At 40.2% G+C, this 18,584-nt stretch overlaps 1 protein-coding gene across 2 annotated transcripts; it reads right to left on the bottom strand.

Annotated features, from left to right (window-relative positions):
* Positions 1-687: 687 nt before the first annotated feature.
* Positions 688-18,456, bottom strand: gnal2 (guanine nucleotide binding protein (G protein), alpha activating activity polypeptide, olfactory type 2). Of its 2 annotated transcripts, XM_027155862.2 has the most exons (13): positions 17,699-18,456; positions 13,097-13,169; positions 12,209-12,263; positions 11,940-12,059; positions 10,759-10,856; positions 6,215-6,269; positions 5,930-6,003; positions 5,561-5,619; positions 4,832-4,952; positions 4,382-4,512; positions 3,637-3,693; positions 3,198-3,265; positions 688-3,072 (listed from the first exon to the last, which is right to left on the bottom strand). In XM_027155862.2, exons 1-13 carry the CDS (start codon positions 18,159-18,161, stop codon positions 2,926-2,928), a joined length of 1,521 nt encoding a protein of 506 aa, XP_027011663.1. In that variant the 5' UTR covers positions 18,162-18,456; the 3' UTR covers positions 688-2,925. The 2 variants fall into 2 exon arrangements, with proteins under 2 accessions (XP_027011663.1, XP_027011669.1); XM_027155868.2 differs by lacking the exon at positions 3,637-3,693 and having other exon boundaries at positions 17,699-18,433.
* Between the last annotated feature and the right edge of the window lie 128 nt (positions 18,457-18,584).

Here is an 18,584-nt window from a genome sequence, read left to right as displayed (position 1 = left end):
GGAGAACATGCAAATTCCACATACACAAGGCAGAGGTGGGAATCGAACCCCCAACCCTGGCGGTGTGAGGCGAACGTGCTAACCAATAAGCCACCGTGCCCCTATATTTTATTTATTTATTATATATATATATATATATATATATATATGCATACATACACACACACACGTATATACTGCACCTGTGTATATTTATATTTACACACGTTTATATACATACACAAATGACCTCATTAGGTTTGCTTATGTTTGTGTCTCTGTAGGTTGCTAGGATGCTTGAATTTCCTCCGAGATCAATAAAATATCTGTCTAATCTAACCTATGGGTGTGTGTGTGTGTGTGTGTATATATATATATATATATATATCCACTTTGCTACACTATACTACTGCCGCTTGCTGTTCTATCATACTATAGCTCACTACTATATACTGCACTACATTTTCCCGTATCTTGAGAAGTGACAGGAAACCAGATAACACATGGAAAACTTTAGAGCTGTTCAAATGGAGAAACAGCTTCGTTGTGTAGCTAGACCGTAAACAGGAAAATACTCACCTGCTAAAGCAATTATCTGAAATATAACCGCATCACACATTTCCTGCTAAACACAGTTTTATTCCGTAATCACACATCAGGGCTTCTCGTCCTTTCTTCTGGTTCTCGGACGCAAGCACGACGTCTTTCTGTATTGCACTCTCATTTATTCGTTTTTCCACTCCACACATGCTTATCTATGTGTGCATGTACACTTCTTCACTGTATACACAGAAAGGCATGTATACACGTCAACACACATAATTAAACATGTAGCGATGTACATATATATTTATATAGACCTATAAATTTACATGTACACACATTTAGAAGCGAGTGCAAACAGCTCACTCTTACACACACAGAGACACACAAACATATTGCATTCATACCTCATACTGAAAAAAGGTCCCTATGAAAAAAAAACAACACCTGGTTGTGTATCTTTTGATCAACTGATATTTCCGTTTGTTTTGTTTTTTAGATTTTAGGCATGGTGCTCTTAAATGTTATGCTAATGAGGGGCGGAGGAATCGATTTGCATAACGTATACAGAATTTTTTGATTTTTTTTTTTAAACTAATCAGCATTTTTATATAAACAAAACAAGCAAAGAAAACATAAACGACAACAACAACAAAAAAAAAAAACAGTACATTTACAGAGTAGGTCCCCGTCGGCAGTCCCTCCTGCTGACAGAGTGACATCAAGCTGTACAGTGCAGTCCGAAAAAAAAAAGAAAAAAAAAAGTCAACAATAATGATGATTTAAAAAAACAAAACACACACATACTTATATCTCAGCTTTGTTTACAGGTACAGCCATATTGAAGGCACAAAGATCTACAAGTAGATTTTTTTCCCCCCACCTCTCCTTCCATAAAGTTGTATAAAATAACTTTTTTTTTATTTTTTTTAAATAATCTGTGCAAGAGAAATATCAGCTTGCGATGTCTGTACAAGTCAAGAAACAGAGTGTGTATGTGTATATCATTCAAAGTGATACAAGGTCAGAAATCAAATGCATGGACAGACCAGAGGGGGCTGAGAGTTGCTTTAACGTCTTCGGTCTGTAATAATAATGCTCTAACTCCGACATTTCGATGCTACATTGAGTGTATCCACCTGTGACAATACAGTCAGTTAAAACCTGGTGCAAAAGTGCGGCGCTTTAATTCTTGTATACTTCTTTTCCCAGTGTTCACATCTTCAGTAGAGCGGAGACAAAGAGCAGCAGAGAGCCCAAGAGGCCAGGGGTCACGATACGGGATACATGGTGCTATCTCCAGAAAGTGGTGGACGTGTGTGTGTGTGTGTGTGTGTGTGTGTGTGCACGTGTAAACACCCACAGTTTATGAGCTAAATACCTTTGCCAAATAGGTACACACTTATCTCTATATGATAAAAGGGGTCCATGCACCAAAGACGCAAGGGACATTTACTAGGTTTCGATCCCCCCCCATTCATTAATGGAAAAGATTCACCAAACGACAATGCTTGCAACGATGATCTGTTCAAGAATGGAACAAGCTGGTTAACAAAGAGGCTGCCTATCTCAGGCGTCATCGGGCATCGAGGCAAGATACACCCTGGACGGAGTGCCAACCCATCGCAGGGCACACACACACTCTCATTCACTCACACACTATGGACAATTTTTCCAGAGATGCCAATCAACCTACCATGCATGTCTTTGGACCGGGGGAGGAAACCGGAGTACCCGGAGGAAACCCCCGAGGCACGAGGAGAACATGCAAACTCCACACACACAAGGCGGAGGCGGGAATCGAACCCCCAACCCTGGAGGTGTGAGGCGAACGTGCTAACCACTAAGCCACCGTGTCCACCCTTTCCAACAACCAAAGAAAACAAAAAATGAACAAAATAGAAGGTTTGAATTCGAGATAAAGATGCAGTTATATAACTCGACACCAGCACATCATGAAGACCAAGAAGCGATGGAAAATAAGCTATTGTGAACTTTTGAAAAACACAAGTAATCAAAACAAGAGACAATAAACAGTAATGATGCTACCACCAGCATGCTTCATGGTGCAGATGGAATTGTTCGATTTTTTTGTTTTTGTAGTTAAATTAAATTGATTGTTGCTTCTTAGGGCTTTGAACATGACGTACAGTGGGATACAGACACAGTCTAAAGCCTTCATAGGGTGCTGGGGGTGGTGGTGGTGGGGCTATAGGGTAGGTTTAGCTAATAAACTGTCAATATGGTGAACTCGTGCACACACATAAAAAAGATGCAAAAATAATCAATTAGACAGGATCTGCCAAAAACAAGTTACACATATAATCCATGGGTTTTGGCCTTGTTTAGGAGTGGGTTCTTTATTTAAAAAGAAAAAAAGTGCTCTGGCTTTTGGGAACCAGATCACAAGAGTTCATACTGCCGCAGGTGCATTCTCTGGATGATGTCCCGACAGTCGTTAAATACCCGGCGGATATTTTCCGTGTCAACGGCGCAAGTAAAATGAGGGTAACAGTAATGACGTCCGTCTCCGCTTGCTGTGCTGATCCTCTGTTAAGAGAGCCAAAAGAGATGCTGTAATTTCAGATTCAGTAACACTTCTACTCAAAGCAAGTTCACTGTATCAGCGTTAAGTTAATGAACAAACGGTTCGATCTGAGCAGCAAAAAACCTACCAGGAATTCATCACGAATGAAATACTTGGCTCGTGTCACTCTTGGGTCTTCTCCTGGTTCTGGAGTTGCTAAAAGGATACGAAAAAATAACAGACACGTTTCAATCAGCTGCTTGTAAATTCCCTTTTCTTGCGTGTGTGTGTGTGTGTGTGTGTGTGTGTGTGTGTGTGTGTGTGTGTGTGTGTGAGTGTGAGTGTGTATATATGTGTGTGTATGTGGGCATGAAGGGTTTAAAATCTTTTAAGCCAGTCACTGATTTTATTCTAATTTTGAAAGTAAATCGGTGCACTATAGATGATTTAATGTGCATTTGTATACCACAGAGTGGTAGAGTGGTAAGGTTCTCCGTTCTGATTGGTCAGACGACTGATTGGTCATGGATTCGTCGCTGCAAATCACGCTTACATTCACGTGCTCGTACTAATGTATTTCTACTTACACGGCAAACGGCGGGATTTGCGTCGCCGACATATGCATCGCCAGCGCGATACATAACCTAAAGTTAATAATTAATACATTATAACATATTATATGACATTATTTAACAATGAAAAATGTAGAATCATTTCTATTTAAGGTTTTTTCTTTTTTTGGCTGTACTTTTTAGTAAGTTAGTAAATTATTTTTTTGTACTTTAACCCTCATTTACTAAAATAACGTTAATAAAGATAAGCTTAATTACAGTGAAAGAGATACAAGAGAGGCTTAAATTGATTCTTTTTTTTTTTTTAGATAGAACTAGCAAACTTTCTGGATAATTCATTCATTCATTTTCTACCGCTTATCCAAACTTCTCGGGTCACGGGGAGCCTGTGCCTATCTCAGGCGTCATCGAGGCAGGATACACCCTGGACGGAGTGCAAACCCATCACAGGGTACACACACACACTCTCATTCACTCACACACTCACACACTATGGACAATTTTTCCAGAGATGCCAATCAACCTACCATGCAAGTCTTTGGACCGGTGGAGGAAACCGGAGTACCCGGAGGAAACCCCCGAGTCACGGGGAGAACATTCAAACTCCACACACACAAGGCGAAGGTGGGAATCGAACCCCCAACCCTGGAGGTGTGAGGCGAACGTGCTAACCACTAAGCCACCATGCTTTGAAGTCATGTTTCATAATCGTGTCCATGTCGGAGTTATAAATAAATGGATGCATGTGAAGTAGATTCACCTTCATTTGGTATGGTGTAGCGAGCGTATTCTGGGAAATAGTCTTCGATTTTGGATTTCCCAGCTAATACTTTCTCTGCCAGCATGTCCTGCTTGTTGAGGAATAAAATAACAGAGATGGTCCGTAACCACCTTGAGGGAAGAAACACAAAAGACACACGAGGTCATGAAACAAAAAAAATCACGTTTTCACTTCCCAGCATCCTCCAGGATTTTTCCCATGTTGATAAACCTAATGGAATAGTTTCTAGGCACCAAAATCTTCTTGGTAGAGTGCATAGTGTATATGATGTCACTCGGGCCATAGTTGTTTTATGGATTGCATTTTGTTACATGTGAACATCATCCACATACTAAGATTATCAGAAAACAGCTAGATTTTTATGAGTTTCTATCCGTGTCCAATACAGAACGTTTTGGGGGAGGAAAAACAAAGGTTTTTGGGCGGTACCTGTTGTTCCAGATACTGTGAAAGAGGTTGAGTGCCTCTCGTAGTCTGTTGGTGTTGTTGTCTTCTCTGATGACCATGTTATAGCTGCTACTCGCCACCACAAAGATGATCGCAGTGACATCTGAAACATAAGACGAACCGTCAAGTCACTTTTATTGTCACCATTGCCTTGGTGAGTGAAATTCTTGGGAGCGAGCTCCAGAAATTGCAGAACAGTTTACATACGGGTGAAAATGTGCAAAATGCTCATTACCAGGTGAAATGTGCAAATGTGAAAAAGATGCAATGTGCTCATACATAGTCAGTACACACAGTGTACTATTAGACATATTTACAATGCACTACACATTATATACAGTATAAATATAAATATTATATATATGTAATATGTTAAGGTGCAACAGACTGCACAGATACAGAAATGTCCAGTGGTACAGATAGATTATTGTCAGATAGATTATTATATTAAATTAAATGCAGTGTGTGTGTATAGTCCAGTGTGTATAAATGCAGTATGTGTGTGTGTGTGTGTGTGTGTGTGTGTGTGTGTGTAGTCCAGTGTTGAACTGTTGAAGTTAAAGTGCAGTGTGTAGCTTACCATGTTGTGGAGTATGCTGTAGGCCGTGTTAGTTATGGCCGTTAATCGGTCATAACAAGGTAAGTTAAACATAACACATGTTCAGATGCAATGTCTGTAAATATAAATATTAAAAGTGACTACAAACATACCGTTAAAGCACTGGATCCATTTTCTCCTCTCATCTCTTTGACCTCCCACATCAAACATACTATGAGAGGGGAAGAAAAAAAAACAAAAACAAAAAAAACAGGGCAGTTCATGCATTTTATCTGGAAAACAGGAAAATGGCTCCCTCTAGTGGAACAAATACCACTGTCTAAAGTTTTTTTTTTTTTTTTATAAAGAGTAGCTTTTGTTATTTTTTTATTCTCTTTATAGCATAAAAAACAAGGTTTTATCCCAATCATGGTACATTGATTTATTTTAAAGGAAACAGGTGGAAAAAAATTTCCAACACAAAAGGAATTTTCAACACAATTTTTGCATACTCCTTTTGTAGTGACAGGAATCGGACTCACTGAAAGTTCACTTTGTCTACTTGAAATCGCGTTTCAAAAATCCCTGTTGTCAGAACTCTGCAGCGCAGCAAGTCCTGGAACAAGACACAAACAATATAAATATGAAGCAACCATGTAAGATATGTGAATGACTCAGCAAAAGCACGAGATAAGGGAGGAGATCACAGTAGATACAGTAAAAGATCTTATCACTGGAGTTATGCTTATTTACAGTCTAAAAGGAAATGAAACCTCTTTGAAAAAAAAATAAAATAATAAAAAAAAAGGTTGCAAAACAAAGTATACCTGATCTGTTGGCGTGTAGTCACTTTGTCTTACAGCATCAATTCGGTCAAGGAAGCTATAAAGACACAGAAACAAACCATTAATATGGCATAAATACATTTAAATACTAGCACAAAAAATATAAATGGATCCATTTTTCATTATACTGCATATTAAATAAAAGGCTCAGCATCAAAACAACTACAAACATGTGAAAATCTTCAGGCATCTTTGGAAAGCTCCCCATGTTGCCTTGGGTACGCCAACGTACAAAGGACTGATCATCTGATCGGGATCCACACTCAAAAATTACACGCTGACAATAAATAAACCCCATTAACCAACAATCAGGAATGCAATCCAATAGGAAACCACCCATGCCAAAATAAATAGGAGCCATTACACGGGGTCCTTGCAAGGATTCAAAGAGCCGTTTCTTTCATCTCGTGTGGGTAAGACAGGACAGTCACATGACAAGATCTTCAAACAAACAAAGGCCATGTTCACTAGCATGGGAGAATCGCATAGCTCCAGGCTCCTGACATTCATTCTAGGCAAAAGACCTGTGGGAATGACTGGGATTGGACAAAATTGTCTAAAGATTTAGGCAGCAATGGATGAGATTTGTCAAGTACGTCTCTGCGAGAGACGCTGCAGGCATGAACATGAATCAAGACTGATCAAGAGTGTCTGTATCTGTGGAAGGTAACTGGTCAAATATTCTGCTCAAGAGGTCAAGATTGGTCTAGAGTATCTGTGTGGAACACACTGTGAACAGGAATAGGTGGGAGTAGGTATGTGGGAAATGCTATGGAGAGGAATAGGGGGGGATTGGTCAAGAGTATCTCTGGGGTAAATGCTATGGACAGGAATAGGTAGGAAAGTGTGTCTCTTGGAGTAGGAGGGATTGGTCAAATGGGTTTGCAGGAGCAGAAGAGATTGCTTGAGACCGTCTGTGGAAGTGGGCAGAACTGGTCAAGGGTGTCTGTGGGAAAGGCGTTAGCAGAAATTTCTTTGCAAGTAGGCGGGATTGGTCAAGAGTGTCTGTGGGAGTGATCAAGACTGATCAAGTGTTAATCACTAAGCAGAACAAGTAAGCAGAAAAGGTAATGAGAGTCTACAAGAATGGGTAGGTCTGAATGCGTGACCAGGAGAGACCACACACACACACACACACACACACACACACACACAGACACAGACAGACACAAACAGACAGACAGACACAAACAGACACAGACACACACAGACACAGACAGACACACACAGACACACACAGACACACACAGACACACACAGACACAGACAGACACACACAGACAGACAGACACACAGACAGACACACACAGACACAGACAGACACAGACAGACACAGACAGACACAGACACAGACAGACACAGACACAGACAGACACACACAGACACAGACACACACAGACACACACAGACAGACAGACACAAACAGACACAGACACACACACAGACACACACAGACACACACAGACACAGACACACACAGACACACAAACAGACAGACAGACACACACAGACACAGACACACACACACACAGACACACACACACACAGACACACACACACACAGACACACACACACAGACACACACACACAGACACACACACACACACAGACACACACAGACACACACAGACACACACAGACACACAAACACAGACGCACACACACAGACGCACACACACAGACGCACACACACAGACAGACACACAGACAGAGACACAGACAGAGACACAGACAGAGACACAGACAGAGACACAGACAGAGAGACAGACAGACAGAGACACAGACAGAGACACAGACAGAGACACAGACAGAGACCCAGACACACACAGACAGACACACACAGACAGACACAGACAGACACACACAGACAGACACACACAGAGACAGACACCCAGACAGACACCCAGACAGACAGACAGACACACAGACAGACACCCAGACACACACAGACACACACAGACACACACAGACACACACAGACACACACAGACACACACAGACACACACAGACAGACAGACACACACACACAGACACACACACACACACAGACAGACAGACACACAGACACACACAGACACACACAGACAGACAGACACACACACACACACACAGACACACACACAGACAGACACACACACAGACAGACACACACACACAGACAGACACACACACACACAGACACACACACACACACACAGACACACACACACACAGACACACACACACACAGACACACACACACACAGACACACACACAGACACACACACAGACACACAGACACACACACGTCAATATCAATAAATATTCACAGGGGATTGATTCGCAGAGTGATGACTCACACAGGCACTTTTTACTAGCCAGCCAATAGACTATAACAACCTAAAACATGTTAGCGGAGTGCATCATGATTTATTTCTTTTTTTTCCAAGCTGATAATATGACACAAGATAGCGGGAACCGATCAGGTGGACAGCACTATGTTCTCATCCATTTTATAACTTTCCATCATCATATTTATTTTTATGAGTTTATGGTAAATGTCATCGTTTTGTTCGGGTGATTAGTTTGCCACTTGTCCTCCGTAGCGTAGTCTAGTGTCCAGCTTTACAAACACGGGACCAAACGCTGAAGTTTCCACTCTTGCGCCATCCCCGTGACAAATTTACTCCAATAAATGTAATTTGTGCGCCATGATTAATGTGTTCATTCCAGCCAAAGACACACACAATGTACCTTAGCTTTGCTTCCTGACCTTCCTTTGTTTACAGCACATTGCCAGGATACTCACTTTGATTTGACTGCACGCACACACACGTGGCCACTCAAACAGTTTGTGCTCTGCAGTGCAGTTGCTATAAATAGCCAGTGTTTGCTCTGGCTCCATGGCGCTTTTATATAAGCTCTGGGAGGGTGCCATGAAGAGAGGGGATTGGAGAACTATCGAACTATACACAACACGGCCACTGGAAAATCCAGCATTGCTTCACTCTCTCTCTCTCTCTCTCTCTCTCTCTCTCTCTCTCTCTCTCTCTCTCTCTCTCTCTCTCTCTCTCTCTCATTTTCTTCCTCAGAATTCTCTCACTCACACTCTGATTTGCTCGGAGATCTCTCTTCTTTAGGAATCCCTGATTAAAAGCTTTGCACAGGGACAAGGATCTTGTGGGATCTATTCTTTTTTTTTTTTTATCGAATTCTTTATTCAACGTGTCTTTAAGGACGCTTTGGACGTTTACTATGATGAAGTGATAAATTGCATGAAGAATATGAATCAAGCTTCAGAAACCTATCGAAAAATGAGGCTAATTTGCAAGAGATTACATTTCGGTTATCGAATAACAACACAGTTTTTAATCCATTTATATTTAATGTTGTAAAAAGTCCATGGAACAAGAACGTTCCTGTTATCACTTGAAATATAAAATGCAGCTCGTCACATAAGAGCAAAGTCCACTATAAAGAAGACATTGGACTTCTGTCCTTTAACTGTAATAAAAAAAAAATAATAAAAAAAAAAAAATCGATCTGCAATGTTACTAATATTACTAAAACCGATCACTGTAAGGATCACAGAGGCAGGGTCTCCGATGTTTGAAAGCCAATGTTGACATTTGAAATCACCAAAACAAACACGCCCCTAACCCAAACGGGTCCCACCCCTGTATCGATAGCTCCGCCCACACATACATACGTAACCCAGGTGACTAACAGAAAGAAACGTGTCATTATCATAGCTGAAGGGAAGAACAATACGATTGTAGATAAACAAACAAGCAAAAATGCCACACAAGCATAACCATGTAAAGGACAAAGGCATATATTAGTTCTGTGTAACAAAGCAAAACCAACGTTACTCACGTATCGAGAAGGAAAAAAGCGCCTCGAGTAAAGCGTCTTAAGTAAAGTCGGCCACATATTCACAGGTCGGAGTTTCCAGAGTCGATAACTCCTGAGCTAAACGCTGTTACTACACAAAACGCGGTTGTAGCTGCCTCTCTACATTACTACGATAGAAAAGAGGTGTTATTTGTGTAGTAACAGCGTTTAGCTCAGGAGTTATTGACTCGGGAAACTCCAACCTGTGAATATGTGGCCAACTTCCTGCTCCTTCAGTTCTCTCCAGCGCTGGAAAGCTGATCCTATATTAACACGTCCTACTTCTTGTCCTTATCGTAAGTCTTTCTTCTCTTTCTTTCTTTCTTTCTTTCTTTGTTTTTATCCTCCATGTCAATGTTAAAACCACTTTCTGCTGATGTCACACATTGCGCACTGAACACTCTCTCCGCCCATATCGACAAGACAAGCCCCTTTCTGCTCACTGGCTAGACGTTTGTTTTGATTTTTGTTTATTATTCGACTCAGTTTTCTGAAGCATTTCTCAAAATTCGGAGACCCCGCCTTCAAATAATGTGAGTGTCTGCCATACGAGTCTGTCTGAGTTACTTGTTATTAAACAGCAAATAGAATACTGCAATGATTTTTAGTCACCATTCACCACAAACAATAGAGTAAGGAAGAGAACCTACTAATGTGCACAGTCGATGAGCTGGTACTCGTTGGACCTCTCGTAGCATGCTTTCACTCCTTCGTCGTCCCAAAGTTTCTTGGCATGATCAAAAAACTCCTGTGCAGAACATACATGTTGTATACATAAGAAGTGTCAGGTCACGTCTGGTCAGTGTTAAACTATGTAGTGTATATAATCTGTAGTAAAGTTTACACATGTGTAGAGAACCGCACATGATCATGTGCATATGGTGGTATCACGTTAGACTACACAAAGCCTTGGTCCCAAGGTTTCACGTTACCTAGGATCAAGTTCGTATGTGTTATATACACATCATCCATTACCTACATTTTCTTCAAGGTAGTACGACAAAAAAAAAAGCATAAACCTTCTGTGTTGGAAAATTTCAAATGAGATCTTTACCTGCAACAAAGACAAACTATGACTGTTGTAAAAGTGACTTGAGATTAATAATATTTAACAAACACAGCTTGTCATTCTTCCCAAACAAATCACAAAGTATAAACTCCTGTCCTTAAGACTTTCTTGTGAAAAAGTGACGTGACATGATAAGTACTGTGACCCATTCTCAGAATTTGTTCTCTGCGTTTAACCCATCCAAAGAACACACACACACTGTGAACACATGCTGCGGCGCCCGGGGAGCAGTTGGGGGGGTTCGGTGCCTTGCTCAAGGGCACCTCAGTCGTGGCTGGCCCGAGACTCGAACCCACAACCTTAGGGTTAGGAGTCAGACTCTCTAACCATTAGGCCACGACTTCCCCTGTGGTGGAAACTATAATAAAATAAGTGTTGAAACTGGAGACTCCTTCCATTAAATACTCCTGTACATCCTGATACAGAAAAACTCTCCATATGTTTGTAAATCCCTATAAGATTGTAAGTCCCTGTGTTTTCTGTTACTACAGTAACGATAACATACCAGTATGCACATTAACATGGGCCTGTCATTTACTACTTCCACCAGCGCTGCTGTTAGATAAATATTCAACACCTTCTGGCAAAACAGAATGTAGAACCGGTCAAAAGTGCTGCTATAAGGCTTTTCATACTCCATTAGTGCTGACTTCTTCTTTTTGATGCTCCGGGATTTCCATTAAACTGTATTGCGATATCGTTTAGGTCAAAACACGATCGCATTAAAGGCCGACTTTAAGACCAACTGAACGTGTCCCTTACCTGTGGGTAGTCAAAATCCGACAGCGCCGCTATGCTTTTGATGTAATCGATCCTAAACTGGTCCTTCGGGTTGGCGAGAGGGACAGGCGGTGTTAAAGTGCTCATGGCAGACACTATCGTCTAGGACACAAATTCAACATTTGACGGGTTTTATTATAATGACTTTTACAAGAATGAAACAAATGCCAAAACGTATGAAATCTCGGTCATATTAAAACTTGATACAATCGATACGATCACAGCAGAAAATCCCCTCAAAGGTCACTTACCACTATAGCGTCCTTCACGTTCTTCCGGATGTCTTGGATTTTCTGTCTCTTTTCTCTGCGTATATAAACAGGGAAAATACGTATCTCAGTGTTTGCAGGCACAAAACGGGTAAGAAACTTGATTCATTTCCTGAATTCACATCTTTGTAGCAGAATACTATTTAAGGCTATATTTAGGTTTAGTCAGAGGTGCCAAAATTGCTAACAAAGCTAACAGGAAGAAAGGAAGAAAAAAAAAACCCCAAAAAAACACTATCATGTGTCAGAGAATAAGACGTTTTTTGTTTTGTTTTTTACAGTTAGATAAGACAAGAGGGTAAGGCTAATTAATAATTAGCCTCCTTTTCTTTTAACTCCCAAAAGACATCACTTGTTTTCATTTGGCTCACAAGAGAGGCTCGAGAGTTCCCAATTCCCAAGTCAAATTCACCTAGGCTCTCTCTCGAGATGCAAACATTGTTCGCATTCCTGTGACCTTTTTACCTTCTGTGAATTTGCTTTTCAGACAGGTAAATTTTATTTGCATTCTGTCTGGCTGATGTTTTAAGTGGGTTTTTAAAAAAAAAAGCTTAAAATTCGGGTCATTCCTGGGTCACTGCAGGGATTTCTCGAAGATCCTAAACGCTGCCGCTAAAAACAGAAGATGCTTGAACCACTGGATTATGTACTGTTACAAAACCGGATATCCAACAGATATGCAACGTCTTGGTGAACATGTGACTTTGGGGATGAGTGTGGTCATGTAGCAGGTTTGAGTGACTGTATTAAAAAGACACCTCTGGTATTACATGTTTAATGGATTTATGGATGACTGGAAAAAGAACAAGAGCATTCAAGTTTAATAAATAATGGTAAATGTATGTTCCTGGAAAGTAAATGTCCACTTACTCTGCGTTAAAACCGTTCACGTGAAGAATTCTCATCTGTTTCACGATGGTGCTTTTTCCTGATTCTCCAGCTCCTACACCATCACACAAAGCAAATGATTAGCAGATATGTTGTGTTTCAGAATATAGAAATCATGTGAACAGTGAATCATCGCATGTGATGAACAGTGAATATTGAGCTTAACGGTCAAAGGCAAGTACATACTGTATAAACTCCTGCCATCATATCACAAAAATAATGCACTTCCTTATACAAATATAGAACATGTTCAACAAGAAAGCAAGCTGTACATAAGTATAAGTCATAGCAGATCACAAATATAGACTGTCCCGCTTGTAATAAAGACCTTAAGGCAAAATTCAAAGAGGCTACCGAGGATGATGTAAACACAGAAATCGTATATGGGTCAAGAGTTATGTACATGTAAACAGAGAGAGACCAAAAAAAAAACCAACCCTAAACAATCTAGTTTATGTCTGAATATCTGAAGAGTCCTACATTGTAAGTGAAATGATAAAACAAACAATTTGTCCAGATACGAAGTAAATCGTGATTGTTTTTAACAACTATTTTTGTTTCCCTTGTCGTTGGGCCACAGACGATTCATAGCGAGAGAGAGAGAGAGAGAGAGAGAGAGAGAGAGAGAGAGAGAGAGAGAGAGAGAGAGAGAGAGAGAGAATATTTAACTCATGGTTCTGGTATTCACTTTCAATTCAATTCAATGTAAAATGTAAATGGACGTCGTCTCAAAGCGTCTTTCCTCGTTCGTATCTTCTGAATTAAGAGAAATTTCAGATTTCAGCATATGAACCTTGGTCCAATGACCAGATGTTTGCAAGTTTGGTATTTTGCGTCAAATTCTGGAGAAAAACATTTCGTTAGTCAACAATTTTGTTAGTTTTTTTTCTTTCCCCAATTTTGTTTTGTTTCTCCGTTTCATTGTTTTGTGACATGTTTGTAAATGACACATTAGGTCATATATTGTTCTTTAGGCCTTCATTTAGAGTTATAAACCTCTATTAGAGGTAAAACGCACATTTAAACAGCTACAGAGTGACTAAGTGACTCTCACAAGGGCTATGGGGCTGTAACTCAGCTCCATGTACAAGACAAACTCAGGCTATGTTGGCCTTTTAATGTCTCTGCGTTTGTAGGGGTGATTTTAAAAAGGACGCGACTGTTATAAACACATCAACGCCGTTTAAAACCCTTTCTCACTGCAGTCAGAACTAGAACCCAGTGCAACCTTGGCGTTGTCAGAATTCCCCCTCCATGCTGCTGTTTACTGTCGCCCATTAGCTTGTGTTAACACCCCCATCCCCCTCCTTTCCTTTCCGCTATGGTATCGCCCACATTCATAAACGACCAAACATCCGGAAAAGGGGTGTATTCGCGACGCCGTATTCCTTCGCCTACGTGCGCATGCAAAAAAAATTATCTTTATAGTGAGGGAGAGAAGAGAGGAAAGAGTGAGTGAGTGAGAGAGAGAGAGAGAGAGAGAGAGAGAGAGAGAGAGAGAACAAAAAGAGAAACAGATAGATAGATATATAGAGAGAGAGAGAAAGAGAGAGAAAGAAAGAGAAAAGAGAGAGAATATATTTAACTCATTCTCAGTTTAAAATGTAAATGGACATTTCCCCAAAGCAGCTTTACAGAACATAAACATAACACAATAAAAAAAATAATAATATTATACAATGATTAATAGAACACCAAAATTCTATTATTATATCAGACTTATATTTAAATGTGATTGTGGCACTTACAGAGGGGGAAATGTGTTGTGTGTTATGATTAGGGTAGTTTGGGCTAAACAGTGCAAAGCAACTGAATATAAGGCTTCATGTGACATAGTTACAGAAATCACAGATTTCTATTTGTGGAGTTTTCACATGACTCCAAAGAATTGCTTAATTTAATAACCTTGGTAGGCTCCTTGGCAGCAGTGTGATGAAGAAGTTGCTTATTTTCTCATAACAAACAGCAAGTCCCCGTGGTATATATTCCTCTTTTAGAAGAAAGACGTTTAATTTATTTATAGTTACATTTAACGTTTGCCCCAGCTTCTATTTTCTCCCTCCCTACCAAAGAAGCATGGACTGCTCTGTCCTGGAAAATTGGGACAATCAGAAAGCTTACAACTGTAGACTCCTTCCATAAAATGTTGTGAAATAAACTTAAAAAGTCTCCATCAACAAATAAACACGTTTATGTAGAAGTTGCATCACAGTCAGAGCTGCTGTTCTAGACCAATCTTCTGACCAATCAGAATCGATTAAGATGTACAAACAAGATAGAAACCTTAACTACCATCGAGTCGAGTTCAAAACTATAAATAATCTTCCTGTCAGCATTCAGTTTCCTCATTTAGTCAGCTACTTGCCACACAGCTGTATTTTGAAGATTTATAAACGTGTACATGCTCCACGTAGCTCTATGTAGAACTGCCATGGTGTTTCCTTTTAAAAAAAAAAAAACCTGATGCATTCTCCAATCACACCTTTCATTTAACATCACCTTCTTGAAGAAGTCCTAGCCTATTAAGTCTAAGCTTGTCAAACAAAACCGCAAGCCCTGGCAAGTTCTCATCGTTGAGGTCTCAGATGTTTGTTTACTTCTGCATAAACATTAGCTTTAAACTTTCAGCTCGCTCACTTTTCTACATCATGTTTTGCCCCAAAACCTTGGTTTTAATGTGTACCGAAGAGTTCCAAAGACACGGTTACGGTCAGTCCATCAAATCTCTCTTATGACAGACACCTTAATTAAAGCCTAGCTTTACAGTCTTTTATATATTTTATTTCTCATCTCTAGAATTATGTACCAGACAGTAGGTTAAATGCGTGTTCTCCAAAGACCTTCATCAACCAGTGCTACATGCCCTCAGTTTATTAAAAATTAAAAATAAACAATTGCGGACAGATAAATTGGCACTAAATCACAAGAATTTATCTTAAAAAATCAGGCCAAATTCCATAAACAGTTTAGTCTACTTACAGTATTAAAAAGGTCAGAATTTGAAAATAAAATGGTTTAGTTTGAAAACCCTGCACTAGTGCAAATCAACTGGCAAGACCTTTTGCTGATAACAATATCGCTTTGTGTGATCCGGTACATCAGTACCGAATGATAATTCTTTGCTTCATGCATTAAGGCAACTCCAGAAACAAAGTTCAACCCTAGTGAATGATAAAACCTAGTTACAGAGGAAGCAAAGTTCAGTTCTTCAGATACTCTGCAACACTGCGCAGAGGAGAGCGATAACTTACTGGATTTCTCTGGTGAGAAAATTTTTACACCGAGTAAACTAATAGCATCTCGTTACATCACACATGGAAATGTTCACTTAGTTTAGAAGTATGTTTAAATATGAATACACTGGTGCAAATGGACCCAGAGTCCCAGAACGCAATGCAGCTGTACAACTTTACAAGGCTTTCAGAGTCAGCGATCTACGAGATAACGGAGCTATCGGCGTGAAAGCTTTGGAAGCTGGATTGTTTGAGCAGAGAGATGAAGAAGTCAGAGAGCTGGTCTAGACTAAAGCACCGCCGCATCACTCTGTTTAAGTAGAAATCCCACAAACACCAAAGAGATCAATCAGATTTCTCCCGAATCACTTCGAACTTTTGTTTGTATATCATCCGAAATCCAAGCGATAGACGTTCAAGACTTCCTCACATCCGCTTTATCCTTCAACAGACCAAACGATCCTGTGTTTCTGGAAAAAAAAAGCCTCCGCCATGTTCTCATTTCCCGACACACGATTTTTGAGTATAATATACTTTTTCAGAAGAGTAAACTCAGGCGATACGAATAACGATGACGATTTTACACGCTCCCTGTCCGTGTTTTGTCATTTTGTCACACATTCTATACGTTACGTATTTTAGTCTAAACAAAACAAAATGTTATTTGTCGATTTGTCGAGCTGGTATTATATGATCTATGTATCCAAAAAACAAACAAACAAACAAACAAACAAACAAACAAAAGGCACAAATTTATCTTTAACATCTCTGTGTTGTGTTGGATTTTATTTATAGGGATTATTTTATGCTTATTTATATATTATAGATTTAATAATCATTCAGCCAAACAGTTTATAGACACATTGTTAAGTTATGTATAATATCTAATATAACGCATCATAAGATCAAAGATTGATAGCTGTCTTCTGGGTAGTTTTGGGGGATAAGTAGCTACAGAGAAAAGCCGACATTTAATTCGGAAATTTCTTCAAATACTTTTACGAGTTGTTTGTTTCCGGCTCTGTGACGCCGACGCCTGGCGGTCACGTGACTTTCATCCTACGGCGTCACTAGTAGGGTTTTAAGGAATAGAATAGAACTTGTCCTAGTTCGTGTATATATTTATGTTTATGTATAAAATAAATTAATTCGAGATTTAGTTTGTTGTGATCCGGTCGAGGGTAAATGTGGTGTCTATTGCGTCATGGTGCTTAATCATCATCATGTTAAACGTGGGTTAGAATTTTTAAAAAAAAAGAAAGAAAGAAGGTCAGATGTACGTATAAAATCTGAGCCCTGTGTAAACAAACATGTGCGCAATAAACACGGAGAATTATTTCAGTGATCTTACCCAATAAAAGCAGCCTGTGTGTCTGCTTGTATTCCTTTTTGAGTTCTTTCAAGACGCGGTCGATATTTTTACTGACTTTGCGCGCCTCCTTTTCGGCCTCCTTTTCCTCCACCACCAGTTTGTCCCAGTTCTTTGCTTTCTGGCTGGATGTAGGAAGGAGGTTTAGTCTCCGGCTGCGATCCTTCGCGGTTCCTGTGGCTTTTCCTCCTCCGTTCTGGATGAGAGCTCCATCCGCGGTGGCGTCTCCAGCGTGCCTACGTTCCCACTGGTGCGTCTGACCGGCGCGTAATGGAGATGGCGCTGGAGATGCCTTGCTGTTCCCTCCGGACTCGTCGAGCCGAGATTCCCCAAGACGCGACGGAATGAGCAGATCGGGCGGCTGCTCCGGGTCTGAATTGGCGTTTGAAATGGTTCCGCTCAGATCCCCGAATAACCGGGGACGCAGACTATAACACAACCCCATGGTTACGCCAAGTGGCCTAATAATAATAATAATAACGATAATAATAATGATAGTAACAGTAATCCATAAAAAGACACGAGACGGACGAACAAAATGAGCACATCCTCGAACTACTAGCCTTGTCCTACATCCATATTTAAACCCCAGCAGATTATTTCCTCACATTTTTGCCTGTCATTTTGTGTTTTCTCCCGTCAACCTACGCTTTAAGTCACTAGATCACCTGATGCCTTTGCGGACACTGCAGGTCCACGTTACCGTAAATAAACCAAAAGCACAGCCTCGGAAAAAAATAAATAAATAAATAATGAAGCGTGTTTCAGTTCAGTTGAAAGCAACTCACACTTAACTTTAACTCAACTAAAAGCTCTTAAATAGCTGATGAATGACATTTAGCTGCGTGTTATGAACAACGTGGGGCAA

Source organism: Tachysurus fulvidraco, chromosome 3 (assembly GCF_022655615.1).
Source record: "Tachysurus fulvidraco isolate hzauxx_2018 chromosome 3, HZAU_PFXX_2.0, whole genome shotgun sequence".
Taxonomy (NCBI): Eukaryota; Metazoa; Chordata; class Actinopteri; order Siluriformes; family Bagridae; genus Tachysurus; species Tachysurus fulvidraco.
This window is presented reverse-complemented; position numbering and strand designations above follow the sequence as displayed.

Bases quoted from the DNA above. Each gene is read 5' to 3' on its own strand.
- gnal2 (XM_027155862.2), bottom strand. From the start codon at position 18,161: ATGGGGTTGTGTTATAGTCTGCGTCCCCGGTTATTCGGGGATCTGAGC. The intron at 13,170-17,698 runs GTAAGATCACTG...GTGATGGTGTAG, and splicing joins ACACAGGCTGCTTTTATTGG to GAGCTGGAGAATCAGGAAAA. The intron at 4,513-4,831 runs GTACCGCCCAAA...TCTTCCCTCAAG, and splicing joins CACAGTATCTGGAACAACAG to GTGGTTACGGACCATCTCTG.